Genomic DNA, 23,898 nt, shown 5'->3' with positions numbered 1-23,898 from the left:
TATGTTACGTATGACATGTATGAAGGCAAAGCTGTGGGTAGGAAACTACTACTAAACCCCTGGATCCATTTCAACCAAACTTCATATGTATATTAGTTACAATTCTGTGGGTTAAGAACAGGGATACTGAAGCTGGGAGGAAAGGATGTACATACATGTCTGGAGGATGAGGACTACTAGAGCAGAATCAATACATACCCAGACAACGCCTGGTACTGTTCCACACAAGCTCATTAATGCCTTAAAACCAGTAGTGTGACACACACACACACACACACACACACACACACACACACACACACACACACACACACACACACACACACACACACACACACAGTGTCACATGCCACATCAGTTTCCAGGGTTTGGGTGAGATACGATAAACAAAATTAACCCAAGAAATAGGAGGCACTTTTATGGAATTCATTAAATGAGCATACATAATGAGTTATGTAACTTTACAATTTGTACACTATGTTACCAAACTAAGGTAGTCTACACCAGATAGACGCACTTGCTTTTTGGCGTTTAATATCCTGTGACACACACTTTGTTAATTGAGTTTTTACTCCAATAACTTATCACAAGAAATATCACTGAGAGGCAATAATTTGTTCTTTTGGTGTGCCTGCACAATTTATGATGGTCCAACACATTTCTCCATTAACGGAGAATATTTCATTGCAGAATTCCTTTACAGTGGGGCGATAAAGATGCTACTCCAGAGACCCCACAATGGACAGGAGAAATACCCCTTTAAAATATAAGGCTGCCTTAAAAATAATCTGTGTCCATACCACTCATATTTGAGTGCACACACAGGTACACCCACACACAAAGAAGAAAAAGAAAAAAATCACTAAGTTATTCAAATAGTTCAACAAACTAATTTACTTCAGTAAAAATTTGATGCTCCATGAAACACTTGTTTGAATTAAAACTGACAGGTATTGTATGTACTATACTTGTGGCATGCATTAACACACAGTTAATTCCAACAAACAAGAATCTCTCTGACATGCTGCTAAACAGACATTTATAAGAAATTCATTGAAATTAAATCAATTTAATTTTCCAAAATTAGAATGAAGCTTTGCATACACTTCCAAAATTTAATCAATTCACAGTATAACTTAAAAGTCTTACATTGTATATATATGTACAAAATTTAACACTTTAAGTTCAGTAACAAATTTCCTTTACAAACAAACTGAAATTCTGAAGCTGCTATTACATTACTGTACAGGTGCTTTAACTATAAGTGATGAAAAAATTACACTTAACTTCAAAACAGAGTACCTGCTTGAATCAGAATCACAGGTCAATGTGAACTACAAGTGTAACTGTAACAGCAGCTTCTTTAAGAAGAAAATAGCTTAAATTTTATCTATTTTCTGGCATGGACATTCATAAAAATCAGTTTCAATTTTAGAACATTAAGTTCACTGCTCCATGCAGAAAATTGTTATTAAATGTTTAAGTATTTGATAACAAAATTACATACTTGAGTTTTTTCATACGAGCAATGAGTTTACACTTCCACTTTACTTATCTCAGAAGATGACTTATCACACCAGCATTAAATAAGGTCTACTATGACCAACTTTCAACTTAAACAGCAAACTGGCTGATGAGACAGCAGAAGTAAACACAAATATTTAACTTTAGGCAAAAATAAACTAAAAACCTCAATTATTCTGATTCTCAACACTTTTTCATTGGAAGTATAGAAACGAAAATAGTCCGTTCCACTCGAACTGTAACAATAATTTGAATACAGTAAACACACAGCCCCATCTCCGTAGAACACACTTCCAATGAGCTAATTAAAGTCAGTCTTTTCCAAATACACATGTACTATTCACATGCACTATCCACTTTTGTCCCAAACAGCCTTTTCTCATCATACAAATATGGTAAAGTTGAATTCACGGAACAATGCACCTGCCTGGCACTGCTCTGAACACTTTATTGAACCAAAAATGCTGTCATTCACAGGAGCCTGGAGCTCATCTTGCAGATTAAGGCTCAAAGTGACTGACAAGGCACGAACAGTACAAACCTGTACTGCTCAGTGGATCTTAACACTGCACCACCAGAACATTTAAAAGATCTCACTGGCTTTAACCCTGTTCAAGTCAAAGATTCAGTACTGATTACAAGTTCAACTGGAATCAAACACTGTTTGACAACTGCTTTTACATTTTGAAGGGGAAGTAGTACACATTTCACACTGAAACTAAACCTGTTCCATAGTAACAAAGAAAAAAACTTTTCTCCATACAGACAAAACCAAACACACTAACTACTTCACTTAGTCAATTACCCTCAGAAGATGCACACTATCATTTAACATAAGAAAATTTGTTCACATTTTTGTATCAACAACAAAAACACCTGATACATTTTATCAGTAAGAAATTAACTGAAAATTTCTGGAAGCCACTAACACACACACACACACACACACACACACACACACACACACACACACACACACTTACTGCAGACATCAATACTACACTGTAACATAATTAAATAACATGCAGTTACCATTCCATTATTCATGACATCAATGGGAGGTATACAATGGAGAAAGTGCTGGGGAAAGGTAGTGGATGAACAGAATTAAACATCTACAAAAGAATCTTCTGAATTGTCCAATAACCTGTGAGATTTCATTAAGAAAGTATTTTAAAATAAATTTAATCTTAAGGCTGCAGATGTGAAGCCTTTTTCCCCGCAAATAATGCAATTTAAGATGGTGCATAGTGTGTGAATCTCACGCTGACTAAAAAATATTTTGACAAACAATTCAATACAGATCCATGCTCTGTTCTGACAAATGGTAAGAACACCAATCACACTTTAAAAAGTAGAGCTAATTTACATTACTGGAATTATAGCATCCCTAATTATGCGATCCATAGCAAATTCGCAAGGAAAAAGGGGATTACAGGTGGTAAGGATTGACACAGCAATTCTGCTTTATACTGTAATGGAAACTTGTATTCAAATCTTATTTTAGTAACAGCTGCTAGGCATTTACATAGGCTCCTGTATCATAATGATACAGAAGGCTATAACAATGTATTCAGATTCTCTCTCTTAGAATCTAAAAATTAACAACCATATTCCTGATTATTAATGTTAATTCAATTTTCAGACTTCTGAGGAATGTAAACTATTTGAATGTACATTGTTGCTTACAGCAACCAATAATCGAATCTGCAAGTAAGCAGAAAGCAAGTATCACTGAATGCAAAACAGCCAGAATTTGCATTCATTTTAATTTGTTGGGTGTGAGCAAAAGGAAGTTTCGGTCCAGAAACTGTACACAATGTTGTATTTCCAAATGTCTAGAATGACATAGCAGTGATGTCCTTGCCTTCACAGAATGTCACATCACTGGTTATTAACAATGAAAATTTTTTCCTTTCGAACACCACTTCTTAACATATGCAAAATTTTGTAGTATGAAGGGCTAGAAAAAAATACATCAGTTAACAATAGACGAGCAACATCTATCCAGCCTCCACAATATGGACCTATGTTCACACGAACATGGTTGTTGACACTCGAGCTTTCAGAAATTTTTAATTACTTCTTGGTTTTTATGAAGCACAGAAGTAATAGGATGACAGGGTAGTCAACAGGTAATTGAGAAAAGGCAAAGTTAAACCAAATTCTGAATTTGAAGGAAGCCAAGTGGCAGAACAGGCTTGTGAAATAATGCCCGCCACCCCTACAGCTCCCCCCCCCCCCCCCAATATTCTATCAGAATAAGAGAAACAAATAATCCTTCAGAAAACAAAATCCATCTAATCCACGTGCACTTGACCGCCAGTCTATATGTGCACTTATGTTCCTATTTCTGCATCTAAAATGAAGACACTACTACTGTGATATATCTAGTAACTTTTTTTACATTTAAATTACCATTAAAAATCAGAGCTATTACTAAAATATAGAGGTTCATTTCTTTTGCAAACAATCTCACTTCAAACATGTACCAGGCATCACCTTGAAAAATTTAGTTCCCACCTTGAAAGGTCACCTGCCCTATGATGACAAAAGTAACAGTACATCATCATCATCATCATCATCATCATCATCATCATCATCATCATCTCTCTCTCTCTCTCTACCCCCCCCCCCCCCACATCCACAAAATACGTCTATGTTCATTAGCCAAACACTTTGAGAGATGTAGTACCTGTAACTGAGGCACTTCCAGGAAGTTAAATGACTTATTTTGAAATAATAATGATGAACAAGAAAATTACATTTCAATTACACAGTTATAATTTAATACTGAACATGATACCTCTGGTCAGAAAGGATCCTCACAGAAGAATACAGAGTAGAATCCACTCCTCTGAAAAGTACAACATTTGTTAACTGGAGTACAAAATGTTACTATTAAGACTATATGTAGTAGTTGATATTGCTCTTCTTTGTTTCTAAAGCTTATCCACTGTAACAAGGGTCACACACTTCCCCAATATGTATATTCGAACTGCAGAAGACATACTACTTGTTGACAGCCAATGTAAACATCAAGGTTAATGACTGGTACATTTGTCCCTCTCCCTTAACACACAAGAAAATTTGTTTTTATAAAATTAACAGCTGTCTGTTAAATTTGTATATTCAAACTGCAGAAGACATGCTCCCTGTTGACAGCCAATGTAATTATCAAGGTTAATGGTTGCTACATTCATCCCTTCCTCTCCCTCAACACACAAGAAAATTTGTTTTATAAAATTAACAGCTGTCTGTCCTCAAATTCACACTGTTTTGATACAAAGAGGAATTTAAATCACACTACCATCAGTGGTCAGCCTAATAATGTTCACTGTTAAGTGTATATATTAATTTTCCACACTGCACACCAAAAATTTACTTAACAGACAGCAAAACACAGGCAGCAGAATCAATCACACACACACACACACACACACACACACACACACACACACACACACACACACACACACAAAACCTCCCTTGCCCCTTTCTTCCACTGCTAACATATCAACACGGATTAAAAACTTGCAAGAAAAATCTAACTGTAGAGCATTATTGATAAATTCATTTTGCACAAACTGAACTTCTTAATTTTAGTACAATATGCACTCAGCAACAAATTGTTGACTAGCCTGGTAAATTTTATGCAAGAGATGGGAAGTCATGGTCATCATCAAACTTTGGAGCACTCTGCTGCCGAGGACTACGATTCTGGAAATTCTCTTGTCTGTCAAATCGGTCTCTCATCTGAAACAGAAATATTTCTCAAAAACTCGTCAGTTAGATGTTCTCTTAAATGAATTGTTAACTTTTAATAAGCCACTGCATCTCTGTCTTTTTTATTTAATGTAATATAAGTTATTGTCAAACAAGAAATAGCATTAAATTATCACACACAGATGCAGTGATTGAACAGTTTAGGCTACAAGAAACAATCCTGCATTAACTATGTGGTCTGTTTTTCTGAAGACACTGGCACAGCCCATAGAAGTCACCAACGGAAATAGCATGCAAGTGATGAATGAGTCCATTGGCATGTACATACCTAGGATCATTGGGTAAATGAGGTTTTTTAAACCTATTTTCTAGTTATACCTCAAAAATCAAACACCTACATTATTATCAGCATGTGAATTCTGGCTCATCAAAACTTTTTATTTAGGTTAAAACGTGTGTCAGACAGAGGAAGTTTCCATAATCAGCAAATTTTACAGTAAAAAACATCTATGGGAAGAAGTGTCAGTCCACAAAGCAAACCAATCAAAGCACACACTTGTGCAACAATTTCTGACCAAATCTTTACACAATCAGACTTCAGTGACACTGCCTTGCAACCTGAGAGACCGAACACACAATTCTATGTTCTGGGGCAAGTTACAAAATAGAGTTTTATTGTTACTCAATTATTCTCTTGTCTTACCATCTGAAGATTTGTTCCTGCCAGTCATAATTCTTATTTAATAGGTACATCACAATTCTTATTTAGTTTATGCAGACAATCTTCACCAGCAATTTGTGAAATTTTTGCAACACTACAGCAGCTCAGAAAGCAAGCATCACAGGTAACTCGTCACAGTGTAATGAAAAACACGTGAAAATTAGAATTATTTCCCAAAACTACTTCTGCACAGATAAAAATCTGGACACAGCAGCAAAAGCTTAATATTAAAAAGGGAACCCTCATCCCATTCTGTCATTAGCAGAAGTATCAATTTTGTATGGTTACACACAGTATGCAAAGGAAACTTATGTAACAGACGGTACCTATTGTTCAAGATGTCCACGACAAATTAACAGAAAACTTGCAAGAAATCCTAGCCTTTTATCTCAATGAAGTCTATCCTCTTAAGACAGTTACTGCAGTTTGACTACTATCTGAAAAGTCAAGCAGCTTTAGAGGAAATAGAACCAATGATTCACCACTGTTAGATCTGATATATGTGCATCTGTCTTCAAAGCAACATTGGCTGTATATGGTGAATCAGTTACTGAAAGAAGCAACAAGGTTGGTTGCCTCGTCTACAAACTTTTATGCCAAGTCTGATTTTCCTTCGAACACAAGTCACAGAGGAATTTTGTTTACATAGTCAAATTGACAATTTGAAGACTTGCTGCAGCTTACTGCTGAATTAGAAATAAATAGCCTGGTAATTTATCGTGTTCATATGTATAATGCAAATTGTTGCTAACATGCTTCACTTTAAAGAAGTTCGGTTGTTCTTTTCCAATATATGTAGTATTTAATAGGCATAATGCACAAACTGTTAAATGCTATTAAGGTAACCTACAATGTGCAACTTCCAGGTGGACTATAAGTTTATGAAAGTTTGCTGTACAATTCATTTCCCTTTTTATTTAGTCCTCAAAATACTTTTTGTCAGTATTAGGAGCACTGTATAAGGGTCTCAATTCGCTCTTTAGTTACATTTTATTAGTTCACTCACTGCTTGCAACCCAAAACATGAATATAATTTCGGATCCTTTTAACAGTAACAATGTTCCGTCTGTATCTTTCCCACAGGACATGACAAATACCAAACTGAATAGTTATACTGTTAGTTCACTACCATGGGGGGGAGTTCATCTAAAGACGAAAGGGTCCCACACTTTTAGGGTCACACTAGACAGAATTGTAAACTGATTTCTTCAGTTTAACTGAAATAAGGAATAACTCACAGTAATTACTTAAGCTCATGGTACCTGTAGAGTGGCAACTGTTCTCAATGGATGCATTACACTATAATCCACCAACAGAACTTTAAATTAAAATTATTTGGTGTTGTGTCGGCATAAGCTGTCACCAGCACACCAGTCGGCAAATATGTAGCAAGAAGATCGACGGTCAGTCTGTCACTAGCGCAGTCACCTAGTCACTTGCTCAGCCACTGATGCACCAACTCTCACTCCAGTTTGGTGTCCATCATTCACTGCATTGCAGGACTTGCACTTCACCAGCAGTGAGGCCAACATGGACTAACATTGAAGAGCTTGTAACACAACACAGGGACACTGTTAAAGTTATGTAACAGTTACCTGTTTCAGTAAATAATGAACTCTTAATACATGTGGTGCAGTTATGTTGCAGAAAGAGAATACCAGCCAACAAATGACATCCTCTTCCAAGATTCCTATGGCACAAGACCCTACAGTGCCGACGAAGATTCAACAGTGGCAATGAGGATAATTCAGTGCAGATCGAAGATAATCAACTTTGATGAAGATTTTGCTTGCTTCTCATGATATAGCCTGCAGCTATTTGCTGATTTTTTGCTGTGTTCTTGCATTGTATTCCAGGAGGGGAGCAGCACAACTAATCAAATTTCTGTTTTCAGAGGCCTTGCTTGCTTTTTGATGTAACATTTGTGTAAACCACCCCATCCACCCCCTGCCCCTGTGCCTCAGTCACAGATGGCCAATGTGATTGAGCTAACACAGGCCTTTCAGTTTCAGAACCAACAAATTGCTGCCTTACTGATGAGAGTACAACAACTTCTGGCTGCAGAACCAACCAACCCAACAAGTGCCGCCGACCAGCGTAACACCGTTCCAAGCCCATCGTCAAGTTCATTGCATACAAGGTACTGTAAAGCTACAATACTTTCTTTTGTATGCGGAATCCCTAGTGTCCAGGTTGATACAAAAACTCTTCCCAATTGCATCTCCCGACAAACTCAGCTATGACGAAGTAATCTCTGCATTAAACAAATACTATGACCAGCAAGTTCAATTGGCTACAGACAGAAATCAGTTCTTTTGCTTGCAGAAAAATCTGGAACAGAACAGACACCATACATCAGTAGTACACAGAATTAATGAGTATGACTAGGAAGTGTAAATACAAGCATAGATGTGGCAGCTTTTACAGTGATTTAATGCTCAGCAATATGATAACGTTTAATGTCTCAGATAGCAGAATACAGCAAAAAACAGATCTTACAGTACTCTGATCCATCACTTCCCAAGTATTGCAAATATTAGGGAAATATGATTTAAGTGCCATAGCAGCCGGTAAGTTTGTCAGGTCAAGTCACTCCTTGCTCGCGACCGCCCCAAGCAGCCACAACAATGAACGTGTACACAGCCATATAGACAGGAAAACAGGACTGAGTTTAGTGAAGTCTTGCCCTGAATGTTTTGCTCGCCAGAAGAGACAGGATTACCAGTCACGTAATGCAACGCATTACGAAAACTAAAAAAAAACTACTCCCAAACAGGCCATGAAGGCCCAAACGGTACAGACCAGCCACCCTGTCATCTTCAGCCCACAGGCGTCACTGGATGCGGATGTGGAGGAGCATGTCGTCAGCGCACCACTCTCCTGGCCATATGGGAGTTTCCAAGACTGGAGCCACTATTTCTCAATCAAGTAGCTCCTCAGGTTGCCTCACAAGGGCTGACTGCACCCAGCTTGCCAACAGTGCTGGGCAGACCGGATGGTCATCCATCCAAGTGCTAGCTCAGCTCGACAGCACTGAACTTCGGTGATCCGACGGGAACCGGTTTTACCACTGCCGCAAGACCATTGGCCACAACGCATTACACATGTGGAAAAAAATGCCATGTCCAAGCAGTTAGTTTGCAATGGCACAACGCCAATTTTGCCTGCTCCCAGAAAAAAACAGGCTCGTGCACATGCAGTGAATGCTGCATGTGCAAATCCTACAACAGTTTTTGACAGAAGTAAAGTTAAGGTTGTGCCACCACCTCACCATAGTGCAGTGCAACAACATTATAACAAACTATTTGTCTCATTACGCATTGCTGGCCGTTGTGCTAACTTTCAGTTAGACACAGGCACCTCAGTAACTTTCCTTAACTGTGCCACACACGAAAAGATAGGCTCACCACGCCTTTCTCAATCTAGCAAGCACGTCACTGCTTACAGACAGACAGATTTCACTCCTTTGACAATGTAGTTTGCCTGCCACTTACCAATCTCACATTACGACAGTGAATTTTATTGCGTTCAAATCAAGAGACAGTGAGAACATACTCTATTTAGATGCCTTTGATTTGTTTGGCCTTATCATGTAAGACAATGTGCTTTCAGTATGAGCAGCTTTTGCACCAAGAGACGGTGTCATTAGCTTGCTTAAAGAATTCCTGAACTATTTTCCGAAGGAATGGGTCCTTTATGAGAAAGTAGCCAGTGAATTTAAAGAATTCCAAGTTAATGGTGTAATTGCTCCCATACAAGCGAGTCAATGGGCAAGTCATCATTTTGTTGCCTAGAACTTCTGGTTGCATTCGAGTTGACTACAAGTCTACAGTCAACCCACAGACAGCTGTTTACACCTGTTACCTCGCCCTGAGGAACTCCTGGATAGGCTTGGTGCACGACATTAATTTTCTAAGATAGATTTGCATTTTGCTTACTTGCAAATTCCACTGAATGAACAATCACTGAAAGTGTGTGTTGTAAATACACACTTAAGGACTGTTCAAGTATTTCATTTGCCCTTCAGCAGTGCTTCCGCACTCACCATTTTTCAATGTTACTTGGAACAGCAAAAAGAGCCATTTTGTTGAAACTACCTTAACGATATTGTCATCTCAGGTCACATACTAGAGGAACACATTGCTAAGTTGCGTACTCTTTTTCAAGTGTTGTCAGAAGCAGGACTCTGCTGTCATCTAGAAAAGTATGAAGTTTTTCAAACATCTACAGTACTTAAGTCATGTGATAAACAGTCTGGGTGTGCAACACCTCCAGAGTCATTTGCTTACAATCCGTGACCTGCCTGTTTCTCGTGATGTGTGTGAACTGCAGTCAGTAGTAGGCAAGATGGATAACTACATTCGGTTCATACCCAATGCCTCAGATCACAAGATTGCTTGCATCGCAAAAATGTACTTCTTGTGTGGACAGAAGACATTTCAGAAACTAAAATGCCTTACACAGTGACAGACATTTAGCATATTTTGACCCTACCAAGCGAATTGTTTTGCAAGTCGACACTTCGTCCTACAGTATCAGCACTGTGCTTTCGCACAGAATTGGTGCGAAAGAGTTGTCTTTGCCTCAAAGTTGTTAACTTGAATGCAGTGCTGTTATTCTCAAACTGAAGAAGCTGCTCTTGCTACTGTGTATGGTGTCACAAAATTCCGTCACTATTTGTATGGTTGCAAGTTTTATTTAGTGACAAATCACAAGCCTTTGCAGTCCTTGTTTCATCTGCGAAATCCGGTTCCTATATGCACTGCTTAAAAACTGCAATTATCAGTTTTGTTGTTTTTGAAGTATAAGTATGAAATTGTGCACAGACCTATGGCAAAGCATAGCAATGCACGCACCCACCCTATCTTGCCATCCGATAAGCCCAGACTGATTTTTATGCATCTGCGACAGCTTGTTGCAAATCAATGTGCAGGACTCTGAATAGCTGTCATCTCTCTTGCACTCCAGAAAAATATCACAGGCCATAGAAGCAGACCGAGATCTCAATATTTTGTTCCATTGCATTAAGACATCTTGGCCTTGTTCATTGAATAGTATCCAGAACTCAGTTGTGAGCCAGTATTTTCCACATCAGCATTACCTTACAATTCAACAGGGTTTGATTCTAGTTCAAAATGACACTGGACAATTGCGTGTGCTTATTCCCAAAGTGTTACAAAAGAATGTGTTGAGATTGCTTCACCATAGACATTTGGAAATTGTTTGAACTACTTAGCAGGGTATGAACGCTCACAGGAACAGATGAGGTAAGCGTAGTGCATGCACAGAAAACCAATCCCACTCAGTCACAGATATTCTCAGCTTGGTCTGACTCATTCGTCATGGCAACGAGTGCACACACACTTTGCAGGACCATTTTGCGACACTCATTGGCTCATAGCGGTAGACTCTTAGCATGTTCCCACTTTTGGTGCCTGTGGCTTCTACATAACTTAGCACCACCACGCTTTTTCCTCCTCATTTTGCATAGGTGGTTTGCCAGAACTACCTTTGACAACAGACCATATGTCACTTCAAGTGATTTTGAACAGTTTTGTGAACGAAATGGCATTCATCATCTAACAAGTGCTCAGTTTCACCTCTGGTCTAATGAACGCTTCGTATGCACTTTCAAACAACGGATGGTTAAGCTTTGCACCACTCACACATGGGAACAGTAGCTATTATATATATACCTCCTATTGCTCCCACCCATGAGACAGACCATCATCTGGACTGCATGACTGCTGAAATCTGACATCTTTTACTGTTACACTTGCTACACCCACCGCAGCATCTGGCACCGCCAATGGTCCATAAGTATTGCTTTGCACCACACGATCATTCATTTATGGTTTATGGGCAACTGTAGGCACTGGAAAACAAGACGTGATGGAATGTATTTGCTCTTATGTATTAGACTGCAGGTCCCGATGGTTTGCAGCGCAACCATTAGCACCAAATTCGTGCGTGTCATTTGCCTGATGATTCAGCTCCTTTGAATGATGAGGTCATTCACTTCTTTTCCACACAGGTGTGCATACACACACCACTCATCACATGTAGCTGAATTTATGATATACTCTACAGTAATTTGAACATTATCAAGCACCCTAACGATGACATCTTTCCTGTCAATATGCTTCCCATTCAGCTTTGAAGTCAACAGCATACTATTTCTCAGCTGACTTTTTCACTTTAACTTTTGTATACAATGTAGTATCTCTCATACTTTAACCACAAGAGACGTAACTCACACTTTGATGCCAAACTTTGTGGGAGATTTTTTCTGTCTGACCCTTACAGTAATGTGTCCAGTAAGAGACTTGTGGAATATTTGGAAACACTTTTCCCTATGAACCACTTCCGTAAGTTCACCGAACTGTCTGTCCAACATAATTTTTGTCACTTTTCCCCTGACAAACTCATTCTTCGAGCCAAGACACTACTACACATTGTGACCCTCTTCATGTAATTCACAATCTTCCAGCATTTACCACACATTAGGGTGTCAATCCACGACATACGACAGTAAAATATTTCTCTTTAAGCTTCTCTAATGTGATTCATCTGGACAATAAAACAGGACCACCAATGCAAAATGTCTGGATGCTCTAATAGCACATTTCTTATTTTTGACCATACCATAACTTTCCTAAGAGACACTGTGGACTACTTCACCAGATTTCGTGTTGCAGACCTGGAGGAGTCTTTGCAAACTCTGCACAGTCTTTCTAACTGCAAACAATTCTGCCATTGTGTCCCAGGTCATTCACTGCTTGGTATAATTAAGCATTACTTGGAGTTCTCCACCTTATCGTATGTAAGGGCGGCCAACGATTTATAATCGAGTAACTTTTACTCTGAAAATGTGTTTTAGAACAATAATAGAATAACCAATGGTGTTTCTGTGTGAAGCACTACAGCAGTTTTACGAAGTCCAATATAAAATAATTCACACCGATTAGGTGCTGCATCAAAATGTTATCTAATAAAAGATCTGGGATGAAAACTAACCATTACTCACGAGTTTTCAGCAATTTAAGCATGCTTTGTCCTGCATACAAAGCTGCACTTAGTGAAGATTTTAAGACGGAGATGAGAAATTCTATCTGCCCCCTTTCAATGTTGGCACATTCAGTCAACCTTTTCAGCATCACTATGTAGCAACAATTAACTTCTGGCAGCATCACCAAGCACTAAAGGTGACAATGTGAGTCAGGAACTATCTAACCTGTTGTCCATCTTTCGGGAACATTTTTTATGTATGAACCACAGCTTTATATCACATTTAATTGCATTTTTCGCGAGAGAAATAAAACAATTATTTATGTACATCATAAACACACATTACTCAAAATACAAACAAAGTAGGTTTATTTTTTCCTGTAAGTTATTTACACTATCATTAAAGCAGACTATTGAAAAGATGGTGCTGTCATAAATTGTGGTAAAGTTTTTAAGTATGATTATCAAAAATTTTGGATTTGAATTCAAGGTCTTCCTTCAGAAAAGAATTTTATTTTTAAAGTCACAAGAGTAGTCTACTTTTTAGTTAAGCATGTTACACAAAATTTAGCTCACTATCTTTAATAGTTTTTAGCCAAAGGGTACCAGTGCATGAAATAATTTAACTTTTCGGATATTCAAGTTAAAGTTAAAACTTGCTTTCTCTATTAAACTTTCATGGCACTAATACATCCCAGGTACATATTCATCTTGTTTCTTGTGGTGTTCTTCCTCCCTACTCTTGTTCGCACTAATTCTTATTCTTGCTTCCTTGGTGGCTACCAACACCGTTTCTGCTTCGAAGAGTCTCCTTTGGTCAATGGCTATTAGATTGGTTGGTTTCTTTAAAAAGGAGGGTGCAAAGTGGCCAAACTGCTTGGCCATCAGTCCCTTGTTCCTGTTACAACAATACTGCAAGGGAAAGAATGAAAGTACTTTATGTACAGCACAATACTGGAAGGAAGAAAAAAAATGATAGAAAGGCAACGTATAATACAAGGAACAAAAGAGGACAAGAAAACCACAGAGAGATGCAAGAAACAGGTAGAAGATATTAAAACAAGAAAGCAGGGTACCATGGCTGACTGACCACGAGAACAACAAGGAGAAGCCAGCCACTGCGCAACACATTAAAACCTCCAGCCTAAAAGCTCACTAGGGTGGAGGGGACAGAGGCACAAAGACCATGTGCTAAAATGTAGAGAGAATGATAAAACCCAACCTCACGTACAAAACTTAAATCTAAATCAGCCAATTAGGCATTGTCAGCTAAAATTAGTGGCAACAAGTCCGGTAACCAAAGAGCATCACAGGGTAGCCAAAGGAGGACAGCGCAACAGAATATGGGCCACTGTCAACACAGTGCCGCACGAGGTGGGTCTTCACGGTGCAGGTAGGTAACCCAAGCGTGGCCAATGCAGAGCCGACAGAACCACCGAGACACGCCCTTTAGAGGGCATAGAGGGACACTACCGAAGTATGGCGTGGGTACCACTGATCGATAGCTCGGAGGCTGTTCGAGGAGTCACTACAGAGAAGAAATGACTGCTACGGCATGAACGGATGTGCTTAAGAGCACGAGATATGGCCACCAGCTCTGTAGTGAAAACCCTGCCACCACCGGGCAAGGAATGCTGTTCGATATGGCCTCTGAACATAGGCAAATCCAACACGGTCATCGGCCAGTCTGTGTAAACCACTTCAGAGCCCCGATAAGAATCGAGATGAAGTGACAACGGGGAGCTGCAGGGTTAACCGAATCCTTAGGGCCATATGGAAGGTCGGCCTAAGTTTACACCGTGGAGATGTATATGAATGGACCTGGAGCAGAGGTGATAAAGGGAAGGACTCCAGTTCAGACCGAAGGCATCGGACGTGAACAGCAATCTTAAGCACTGATCTGGGCCATCAATGGGACAGATTAACCCAGTGGTTGGAAAAGAGAGGCTGTAATTTGAATGCTCAGAGGAGTTACAAATGTGTGCAACTTAACTGGTGAGCAGTTGAGCACGTGTGATCTGCAATAGAGGGACTCCAGCCTCCACCAGTGCCCTGCTCACAAGATTCTTCCTAAAAGCTCCCGACGCTAGACGAACTCCACAGTGGTGCACTTTGTTGAGTAAACAAATGCTGAGGGCACTGCCGAACCATAAACCAGATTCCCATAGTAGAGGCAGGATTGAAAAAGGGCTCTGTAGAGCTGCAGCAGTGTAGAGCAATCTGCACCCTCGGTGTTTCTCAGGCAGTGGAGGGCATCGAGGTGCTGCCAGCACTTCCACTTAACCTGACTAAGATGAGGGAGCCAAGTCAATCGAGCGTCGAAAACCAGTCTTAAGAATCGATATTCTACTATTATCAGTGGATTGTCATTAAGGTAAGGTTCTGGCTCTGGATGAATGGTACAATGCCAACACAAGTGCACAAGACACGACTTTGCAGCTGAAAACTGGAACCGTGGGCTAGTGCCGAATGCTCTGCCTTGTGAATGACTCCCTGTAGGCGCTGCTCAGAAACACCCGTACTGGAGGAGCAGTATGAAATGCACGAGTCATATGCATACACAGAAGGTGAGACCGATGTTCCTACAGCTGCTGCTAGACCATTAATGGCCACTAAAAATAGACATTCAATACAGAGCCCTGCAGGGCTCCATTCTGGAGGGAGGGGGGGGACTATGGGAGGCACCAACTTGGACATAAAGTGCGGAGCAACAGGAGACCCCACTCATACAATGTGGCAAGGATATGATGTCGCCATTTCATGACAAACTTTAAGTCAAAAAAGATGGCAACCAGGTGTTGGCATCTGGAAAATGCTGTTCATATGGCAGGCTTGAGGGACCCGATTATCAGTGGTAACACGACCCTGGCAGAAACTGCCCTGGCACGGAGCCAGTAGGCCCCGTGACTCCAGGAGCCAACACAACCGCTGACTTACCATACGTTCTAACATCTTACGAAGAATTTTGGTGAGGCTGATAGCTATCCATATCCAGCAGGTATTTGCCAGATTTGAGCACTGGAATGGTGCTCTACCACCATCGTAATGAAAAGATGCCATTGCACCAGATCCAGTTGAAGATTAAGAGATGTCACTTTTAGTCGGCGGGATATGTTTGATCATCTGACTATGGATCTGATCTGGCCCAGAAGCTGTGTCCGGGCAATGTACAAAGGTGCCGAAGAGCACCACTCTGTAGAGGACTTACCTTTCCATCTGCCATTTGAGGGTGCAGAAGGTGGGGGTCAGTTCTGTGATGCACAGGCTCAAGTGTAGTGCTCAACAGTTTCATTTGCATTGGTAGATAACATGCCACTGATGTTAATGCCAGTGTCGCCTGTCAGGATCTGGTACCCAAAAAAAGTCTTCTGACCTTCATCCAGACTTGGGAGGATGACATATGGCACCCAATGGTCGAGACTTACCTCTCCTAACACTCCTGTGTGTTTTTTATAAGCTATGAGCAAGGAACAATTTAAAAGCTATTAGGTGCTCTCGGGAAGGGTGTTGCTTATGTAGCTGTAGAACTCACTGATGCTCTTTAATTGCCTGAATTATTTTCGGCGAACACCAAGATACTCACTTTCTCTCAGGGCACCCTAAAGAGCAAGGGATCGCATTTTCCAATGCAGAAACGATCGTTCTAGTGACCCACTCAACCACCACATCGAGGGTACCATGTGGGGGAGATTCAACAGTGACAGCAGAGGTGAAAGCTCCCTAGTCTACCCTATTTGCTCATATGAGTAGACGACCGAAGAATGTCACTGGAGGGGTGACAGGAAGATGGGAAGGTGGTCATTACCACAGTAGTCATCGTGGGTTCTCCAGTGGATAGATATCAGGACATAAATGCAAACCCCACCACACACTATTACAGTTGCTATAGCTTTTTTAATATCCCTATAGTCAATGGCTGTTAGAGCTCTATGCATATTTAGTCCAGACACTCCTGTCAGTTCCATAACATTAAGCCTTGACACTGCAGCATCACTGAAACATAGATCAGCATCTAGTACACCTATTTTCAAACCATTTAGTCCTGTCAGAACAAGTTTTTTTATCTGTTCACATATACAATTGTTGGAACTTTTTCATTTAGATTTTTGAGTCCTACCATGTAAACTTTTTTCTAATATTCTTTTGTCACTAAGATACTTACACATAAGCTTTGTAACTTCCATTATAGCAAATGGCAAAAAATGTTTGTTGTAGTGCTCACCTTAAGCAACAGCCCTTTGGTATCCACAACACAAATCACTGCCAGGTGGGCATCTGTAGAGGATTCATGAAAGAAGCTAACCCATGCTGCCTTTTTCACTCCCTGAAGATCATTTTTATTGTTTTATGGCTTGCCCCTAATAATACTGCAACCTGTCTAAGCCAACCACGTCCACTAATCCACCAATAATCAACTAATTTCTTTCCCTTCAAATTCCTCTTCCAGTTCCTCAATCTTACACCTAACAACAAAAACAAAACTTTCAAGTCCAGGAACACTTGGTACTCCAGTACCTCCTCGAACAATAGCAACAGTAAACCATCCGTTACCATGACCAAACGTATCATTTATATCTAAACTAAAATTAAGTCTACAACCGACGAAAACAGCAAGACCATCCAGCAGAGCTTGTGCAGCGACAGACTTAACTGGAATACGATTCTTCTTGTCTCCAGCTGTTGTAGCAAATTCGATGTTCTCGATGGTCTTTTAGACTGTTTGTTTAGAACGACGGCGATATCTTCTGTAAGGCATCTTGGCAGCGTTCAATGCAGTTGCCTGTGCAGCAGCAGCAGCGCGACATAGCCGCTACGCGGCACTCGCTCGCTTATATACATGTCCGAACACGCGTGACCTTGATTCGGACTTAGAATATTTCTGCCAGCTGGCGGAGCGTTATCCCGGACGCGAGCAATAGGTGTTCTAGGTGCTCGCGTCCTCTGTGCGCCAGCCAGGCGCGCTGCCAAGATTACGTAAGTTGGTCGGCGGATTGCGTCAGCCGCCTTTGTGGCGTGACATGCTGTTACCTCCTTGAGCCCCCTGGTTCTAGATGTACCCATGTCCGGTTCTAAGCTACGCTACAGATCAGTTTGCAAAAAAAATAATTATTTATGGAAATATACAGTACAATCACCAACAAATTTTACTGGACTTTAAAGTTTCGTTGACAGAGACATTATTGCCTTTCGCACTTACCATATTTCTGAATTAGCTAATAAGGATTTTGGTAAATCTGCATATGTTTCTCCTTCTTCCTTGTCATTGTATACTCGTAACAGGAGGAAAATATCTGTTAACGAATCTGTATTCATTTGGGTTAAAGGCAAAGGTGTATGTGAATATGTAAAATTTGTTGGTGTCAGCATAAGGTTTGGATTCAGAAATTTTTTGGTACCCTTCTAGTCTCCATCTCCTAGGTAAAATGTATGTATCACACCATATTTCTCCACTGACCTGTGAAATATCTTCACACCTTCAGATTCCATCCTTCCACTGTAACCACTAAAATTAATCAAACATTTCACAATTTTCAGTTCCACTAGTTCAGCCATGACAGTAGTTGGTAATACATTCCACATCAATGACAACCATTGTCCAAGGAGGTCACTGTCACTACACCATTTAGGAAACTATGGACTCTTCATTGCCAGGATGCACCCTGGGCTGCATACATAGATCATGTATTGCCATCATTCATGTCTACACTTTCCGGAACAGCATCTTTCGTACTATCATTTGTTATTTCTTCTATAGTATGTAGAATAATTTTATTGCATCTATCAAATCTTGTAGGGGAGGTAAGTGCCTAAGAACACAGAAAATTTGTGCACTTCTGTACACTTTTGCCTATATACCTCATAGCATAAGCAAGTTTAATATTAGTGTTACACACACTTGTTTAGTTACACCACAAGTGTAACCACATTCTCTTGGATCCCAAAAATTACAAACAATTCTTAATTTTATGCACAATGTTTTCTAGCACATATTTCCCAACTACCTTCATACCACTATTGCCACATTCCTTACCCTGCAAAGCTTTATTTATTAGTTCAGATAGAGCGAAGTTCAACAATGACACAACCTGAATGAATAGTTGCCATCTATTTTATCAGCATCAATACTGTCAAGCCCTGTCCAAATATTTCAGTTCTAGCTTCAAAGCACTGAGTAGTTGAAGCTGATTCAAATCTAGTATCACATATTTCAATATTAGCAGTTAATCCATTTGGTGGACCAGTTTCCATAAAAATTACATTGGTTAACACCGAACTACTTAATTCTTTCCATGTATGCAATTACTTCGCTGTAAACAAAATATTCACACCAAAGTAACAACAAACAATAAGTAACACACACTATAAACGAAACCATAAAGCTCTTGCACGTGAGCCAACTTAAGGGACTACTAAGTCATAAAAACGAAACAAATGAGAGCAAAACTTTATTTTTAACAGAGCTGACTGTTACATGGGGATGATGTGGTGCATGCAGCCACTTTTAAATTCCTCTAATTTTGGTACTTTCTGTGGTCCTTTTTTCTGGAAGTAAACTTCTGTCAGTTATTCAAGTGCAAGCCCCTTAAGAAATCGTTTGCAACTGTGAAAGTACGAACAGTAACACTGCAGACAATGGCTACGCTGCAGTACTGTCAGCTACCTAATATTGGCTGCAATCAAAAACATGTTACTACCAGCTGAAGCCTTCAGACTACTGATTCACAACTAGGGAGTGGGTCAGAAAGTGGATTGGGCAACTTTGATTTTGTCCATGTGTCCACTATTTGCCGACCCCTGCTCACCTGAGACCTTGCCTGCCTGGCTGCCTCCCAAGTGAGCACACAAGCTAGAACAGCCTACTCTCCTGCCTATGTAGTTTCAACCTAAGGCTTGTCATGCTGAAACGATCTTTTGGTTGGTGACTGCTATACATTAACAAAAGCCAAAAGTATTTTCACATTCATGTATCAAGATTGGTCACTGCTCTGTGTTTTATTGGTATAGTACTGCATTATTTTTTACATAATGAATTTTGTATTCCAAGATTCCCACCACTCCAACAATATTTTATTTAGACAAACACTTTTTAGTAAGTTATATAGAATTAAACAAGTCCCTTAAACAACTGTAAACGAACTTAATGGAAACTGTTTATCATGATTGCAGAGGAAAAAAATGGATACAAAATACAACACGTGGCATAATTACATACAATTCGTTCAGTTACATAACAGGTGAATAATGACAACTTTAAACCGCAACATAAATCTAGGAAGTTAATTCTGTCACATCATGTGATAATTTTGCTTTCTGCAAATGTAGTTCACCGAGTTGAACTTTTGTTTTAGATACAGCAACATTGTCATTTTCATGAAAATTTGACTGCTCAAAAGCCACTGGAACATAGAACAACAGAATCCTCTCCCCCCCCCCCCCCTCCACACACACACACACACACACACACACACACACACACACACACACACACACACACACACACCAGTTCCTTGCAGTTGATGTGTTACTCAGTCAATAATATAATAAAACTAGCGTGTATAGTATGTCAAATTAAGATACTGTACAATTTAAAATACTACATGAGAAATTAAAAGTTTGCCACATTTATCAAACATACCTGATTACGGTCACCCAATGGTCCTGCTCTTCCAACACCTCCATTACGGGCAGGGCCTACAGGTCCTGTACCTCGCATGCCACGGCCACCTCGCATACCACCACGACCACGAGCTCTACTGCCACGTCTCGAGTCAGCAAAGTGAATATCTATATCCAAGATGTGCTTCTGTCGTCCAACACGCTGCGGGTATTCTGATGCATCGTATTCCTGAACAAAATGTTCCCAGGTAATTGGAATGATACCAAAGGAGTACACAAGGTAACTTGTACTACATCTTGTATACTGAATATTATGTTGATAGGGATTTGAGCACTGTACATATAAGATATACAGACAGAATTTTACACTGTGGCACACACAGAAACGAAACAGTTGTGCAGTACCTTTAACTTTTCAAAATAATTGCAAAGTGTTCACTATGTAAGTCACCACATTTATTTCATACCACTATGTTCACTTCAGATATAAAAATCACACAAACATTTTATTAATGATGCAACTTTTTTGTGAGGGGGCAGTTTAAGTAATAACCAGAACAGAAAGATGAGACAATACAGACAAGGACAGCACACCGGACGAGTCAACATGAATTTATTTTTATTTATTTGGGGGAGAGGGGTCGCACTTTAATCTGTTTACAAAAAAATGGAGAAATGCACAACCATGACACAAACCAATAGAAACATATACCTACTCAGCTGAAGACAGCAGCAGCAGTCGCGATGGATGTGGAATATGGCCCACATGTTCAACAAACCAGCCCTATCAATTTTAAATGAAAACACTTTCGTCAACAATAATGTAAAGGAAATCTTAATGCAAAACACATTCTGTCTAGTATTTTAAGGCTACGATGCATAAACTCAAACAGCCTCAACCTCTCCCTTCCAATTAAAATTTTAAGAAAGCTATGTCCTGAATACACTGAGGTCACAAAACACATGGGATAGAGGCATTCACATATACAGATGGTGGTAGTACCACGTACACAAGGTGTAAAAGGGTAGTGCATTGGCAGAGATGTCATTTGTACTCGGGTGATTCATGTGAAAAGGTTTCAGTCACAACTACAGCCGCACTACAGGAATTGATGTACTTGGTACACAGAATGACAGTCACAGCTAGATGCATAGTACATTCCACTTTGGAAATCGTTATGGAATTCAATATTATAAGATCCATAGTGGCAAGAGTGTGCTGAGAATACCATATTTCAGGCCTTACCTCTCACCGTGGACAACGCAGTGGCCAACTGCGTTCACTTAATGACCGAGAGCAGTGGCAATTATGTAGAATTGTCAGTGCTGAACAGACAAAATTGTTTGGACCCTGGACTAGAAAACCATGGCCTGGTATGATGAGCCCAATTTCAATTGGTAAGAGCTGATGGTAGGGTTAAAGTGTGGCACAGACAAAACAAAGCCATGGAACAATGTCAACAAGGCACTGCGAGTGCTGGTGGTGGTAGTGGTTCCATAATAGCGAGGGCTGTGGAATGGACTGGGTCCTCTATACCCGGGCCGCTGAAACATGGCACTTGACGTTTGCATATGAAGTTGGCAGCGTAACAGAGTAACAAGTGAGGAACGATAGGCGCTAGGCATTCAGCGTGGGGCGCCAGCATCACAGCGCATTGAGCTCTGATGTTACGTGCTGCGACGTCAAAGTTGTCACAGTTCCCGCGTTGCCGGCTTTGTTTAGCGAATGTGTATACAACGTGAATTGTATGTTGTATACCGTGTGTTTTCGTTTTACTGTGTGCTATATGGTTGTGACTTTTGTTACGTTGTGAGTGTAAATACTTGGAAAATGCCACCGAAAAGACTTCGTTCACCTAATGACAATCCTTTGCATCGAGGGGTGCCCCTAAACAGCCAGGCACTGGAGTTACTACGCAGAACTCTTGAGTTTTATGAGCAGGAGAAAAACTACATAAGCATTCATGGACAGCCATCAATTCCTGCCTACGGTGGTGGAACGTACGTCGAAACTCTTGGTACTAGTGCGAGAACCGTAGTAAGTAAGGGAGTATTAATACAAAAAAAGTTGGAAGATATTGAAGTGTGCCGTAATGATTCCGAGCTGTCTGCATCAAATAATACATTTTTTTTTATCAACCTCGGAAAAGAAGAAAAAGCGGCCTAGTCCTATCACAGATTCATATTCTTTCCAGACTGATGCAATTCGTAGGCATGTTTATGCTTACAACAGCAGAAAAGAGTATATGACTGTAGCTAAGTTATTAGTCTCTTTAAAAGAACTCTTCAGGGTTGGTAAAACATCACTAACAATTGTGCTAAAAAATATGGGTTTCCATTACAAAATGCTAGATGGATACAAAGTACTGTTAGAGAGGGCACATGTTACCGCTCTTAGCATTTTCTTGCACAAATTTATGGGCAGGCATTCATTCCATAATTTGGCTAGACGAAACGTATGTTAATGTCGGGGAAGCTGTCAGTAAATGTTGGACGGATAACACACCCAGCAGTAGCGGCCATCAGCCAACGAGGAGCTAGATTAATTGTGGTCCATGCAGGCTCCTCCAGTGGTTTTGTCCCTGACACACTTAGTTTTTAGATAAAAAACACTGGTGATTACCATGAAGATATGGATCAAACACTGTTTGTTGAGTGGTTCAGGAACCTTTTCAAACAGTTTCCTGTCCCTACAACAATTGTAATGGACAATGCTCCATGTCATTCGGTGATACAGAACAAAGCCCCAACCACAAATGATCGGAACGAAGTTACGGTGCAATGGTCACAGGCTCGAAATATGGCATCCGATATGAGTATGACAAAGGTTCTGTTATATTCTCTTGTTAAATAAAATAAGCCTACGACACCTACATATTTTGTAGACGAAATTGCCAAGGAGCAGGGTCAAACTGTAAAAAGGCTGCCACCATATCACTGCCTTTTCAACCCCACTGAGTTAGTATGGAGTGATGTAAAAATGTGTGTCAGGAACAACAAGAAGTCCTCTACAATAACAGAGGTGGAAAAGCTGTTGCGTGAAGCTCTTGTGACTGTGGATGCAGCCTCATGGAGAAAAGTAGAGCATGTCGAGAAGCTTATACGAGCAGCACAGACAATAGAAGGCATTATCAGTGGCCATGAACAATTAATGATTTGTCTTGCTGATGACGACGACGAAGACGGTTTTGGCGATGAATCGGCAACAGCGGCGATGAATCGGCAACTGTGACGATGGCGAGCTGGATGGAATTGCGCCATTATCGCTGTAAATTGGTGAGTGAAAAATTACTAATATTGGT

General features: G+C 40.1%; 1 protein-coding gene across 1 annotated transcript in view; it reads right to left on the bottom strand.

The window, feature by feature from the left end:
- Positions 1-392: 392 nt before the first annotated feature.
- Positions 393-23,898, bottom strand: part of LOC126299531 (plasminogen activator inhibitor 1 RNA-binding protein-like) — a 67,442-nt gene continuing 43,936 nt past the window's right edge. The window contains exons 7-8 of the mRNA XM_049991513.1: positions 20,616-20,825; positions 393-5,280 (exon numbers count right to left, since the gene is read on the bottom strand). Of these exons, the coding sequence (XP_049847470.1) occupies positions 5,176-5,280; positions 20,616-20,825 (315 nt within the window). The 3' untranslated portion in view covers positions 393-5,175. The remainder of the gene's footprint in view (positions 5,281-20,615; positions 20,826-23,898) is intronic.

The sequence above is a fragment of the Schistocerca gregaria genome, chromosome X, assembly GCF_023897955.1.
Source record: "Schistocerca gregaria isolate iqSchGreg1 chromosome X, iqSchGreg1.2, whole genome shotgun sequence".
Classification (NCBI taxonomy): domain Eukaryota; kingdom Metazoa; phylum Arthropoda; class Insecta; order Orthoptera; family Acrididae; genus Schistocerca; species Schistocerca gregaria.
Note: the sequence above shows the minus strand (reverse complement) of the source record. Positions and strands in the feature narration are given on the sequence as shown.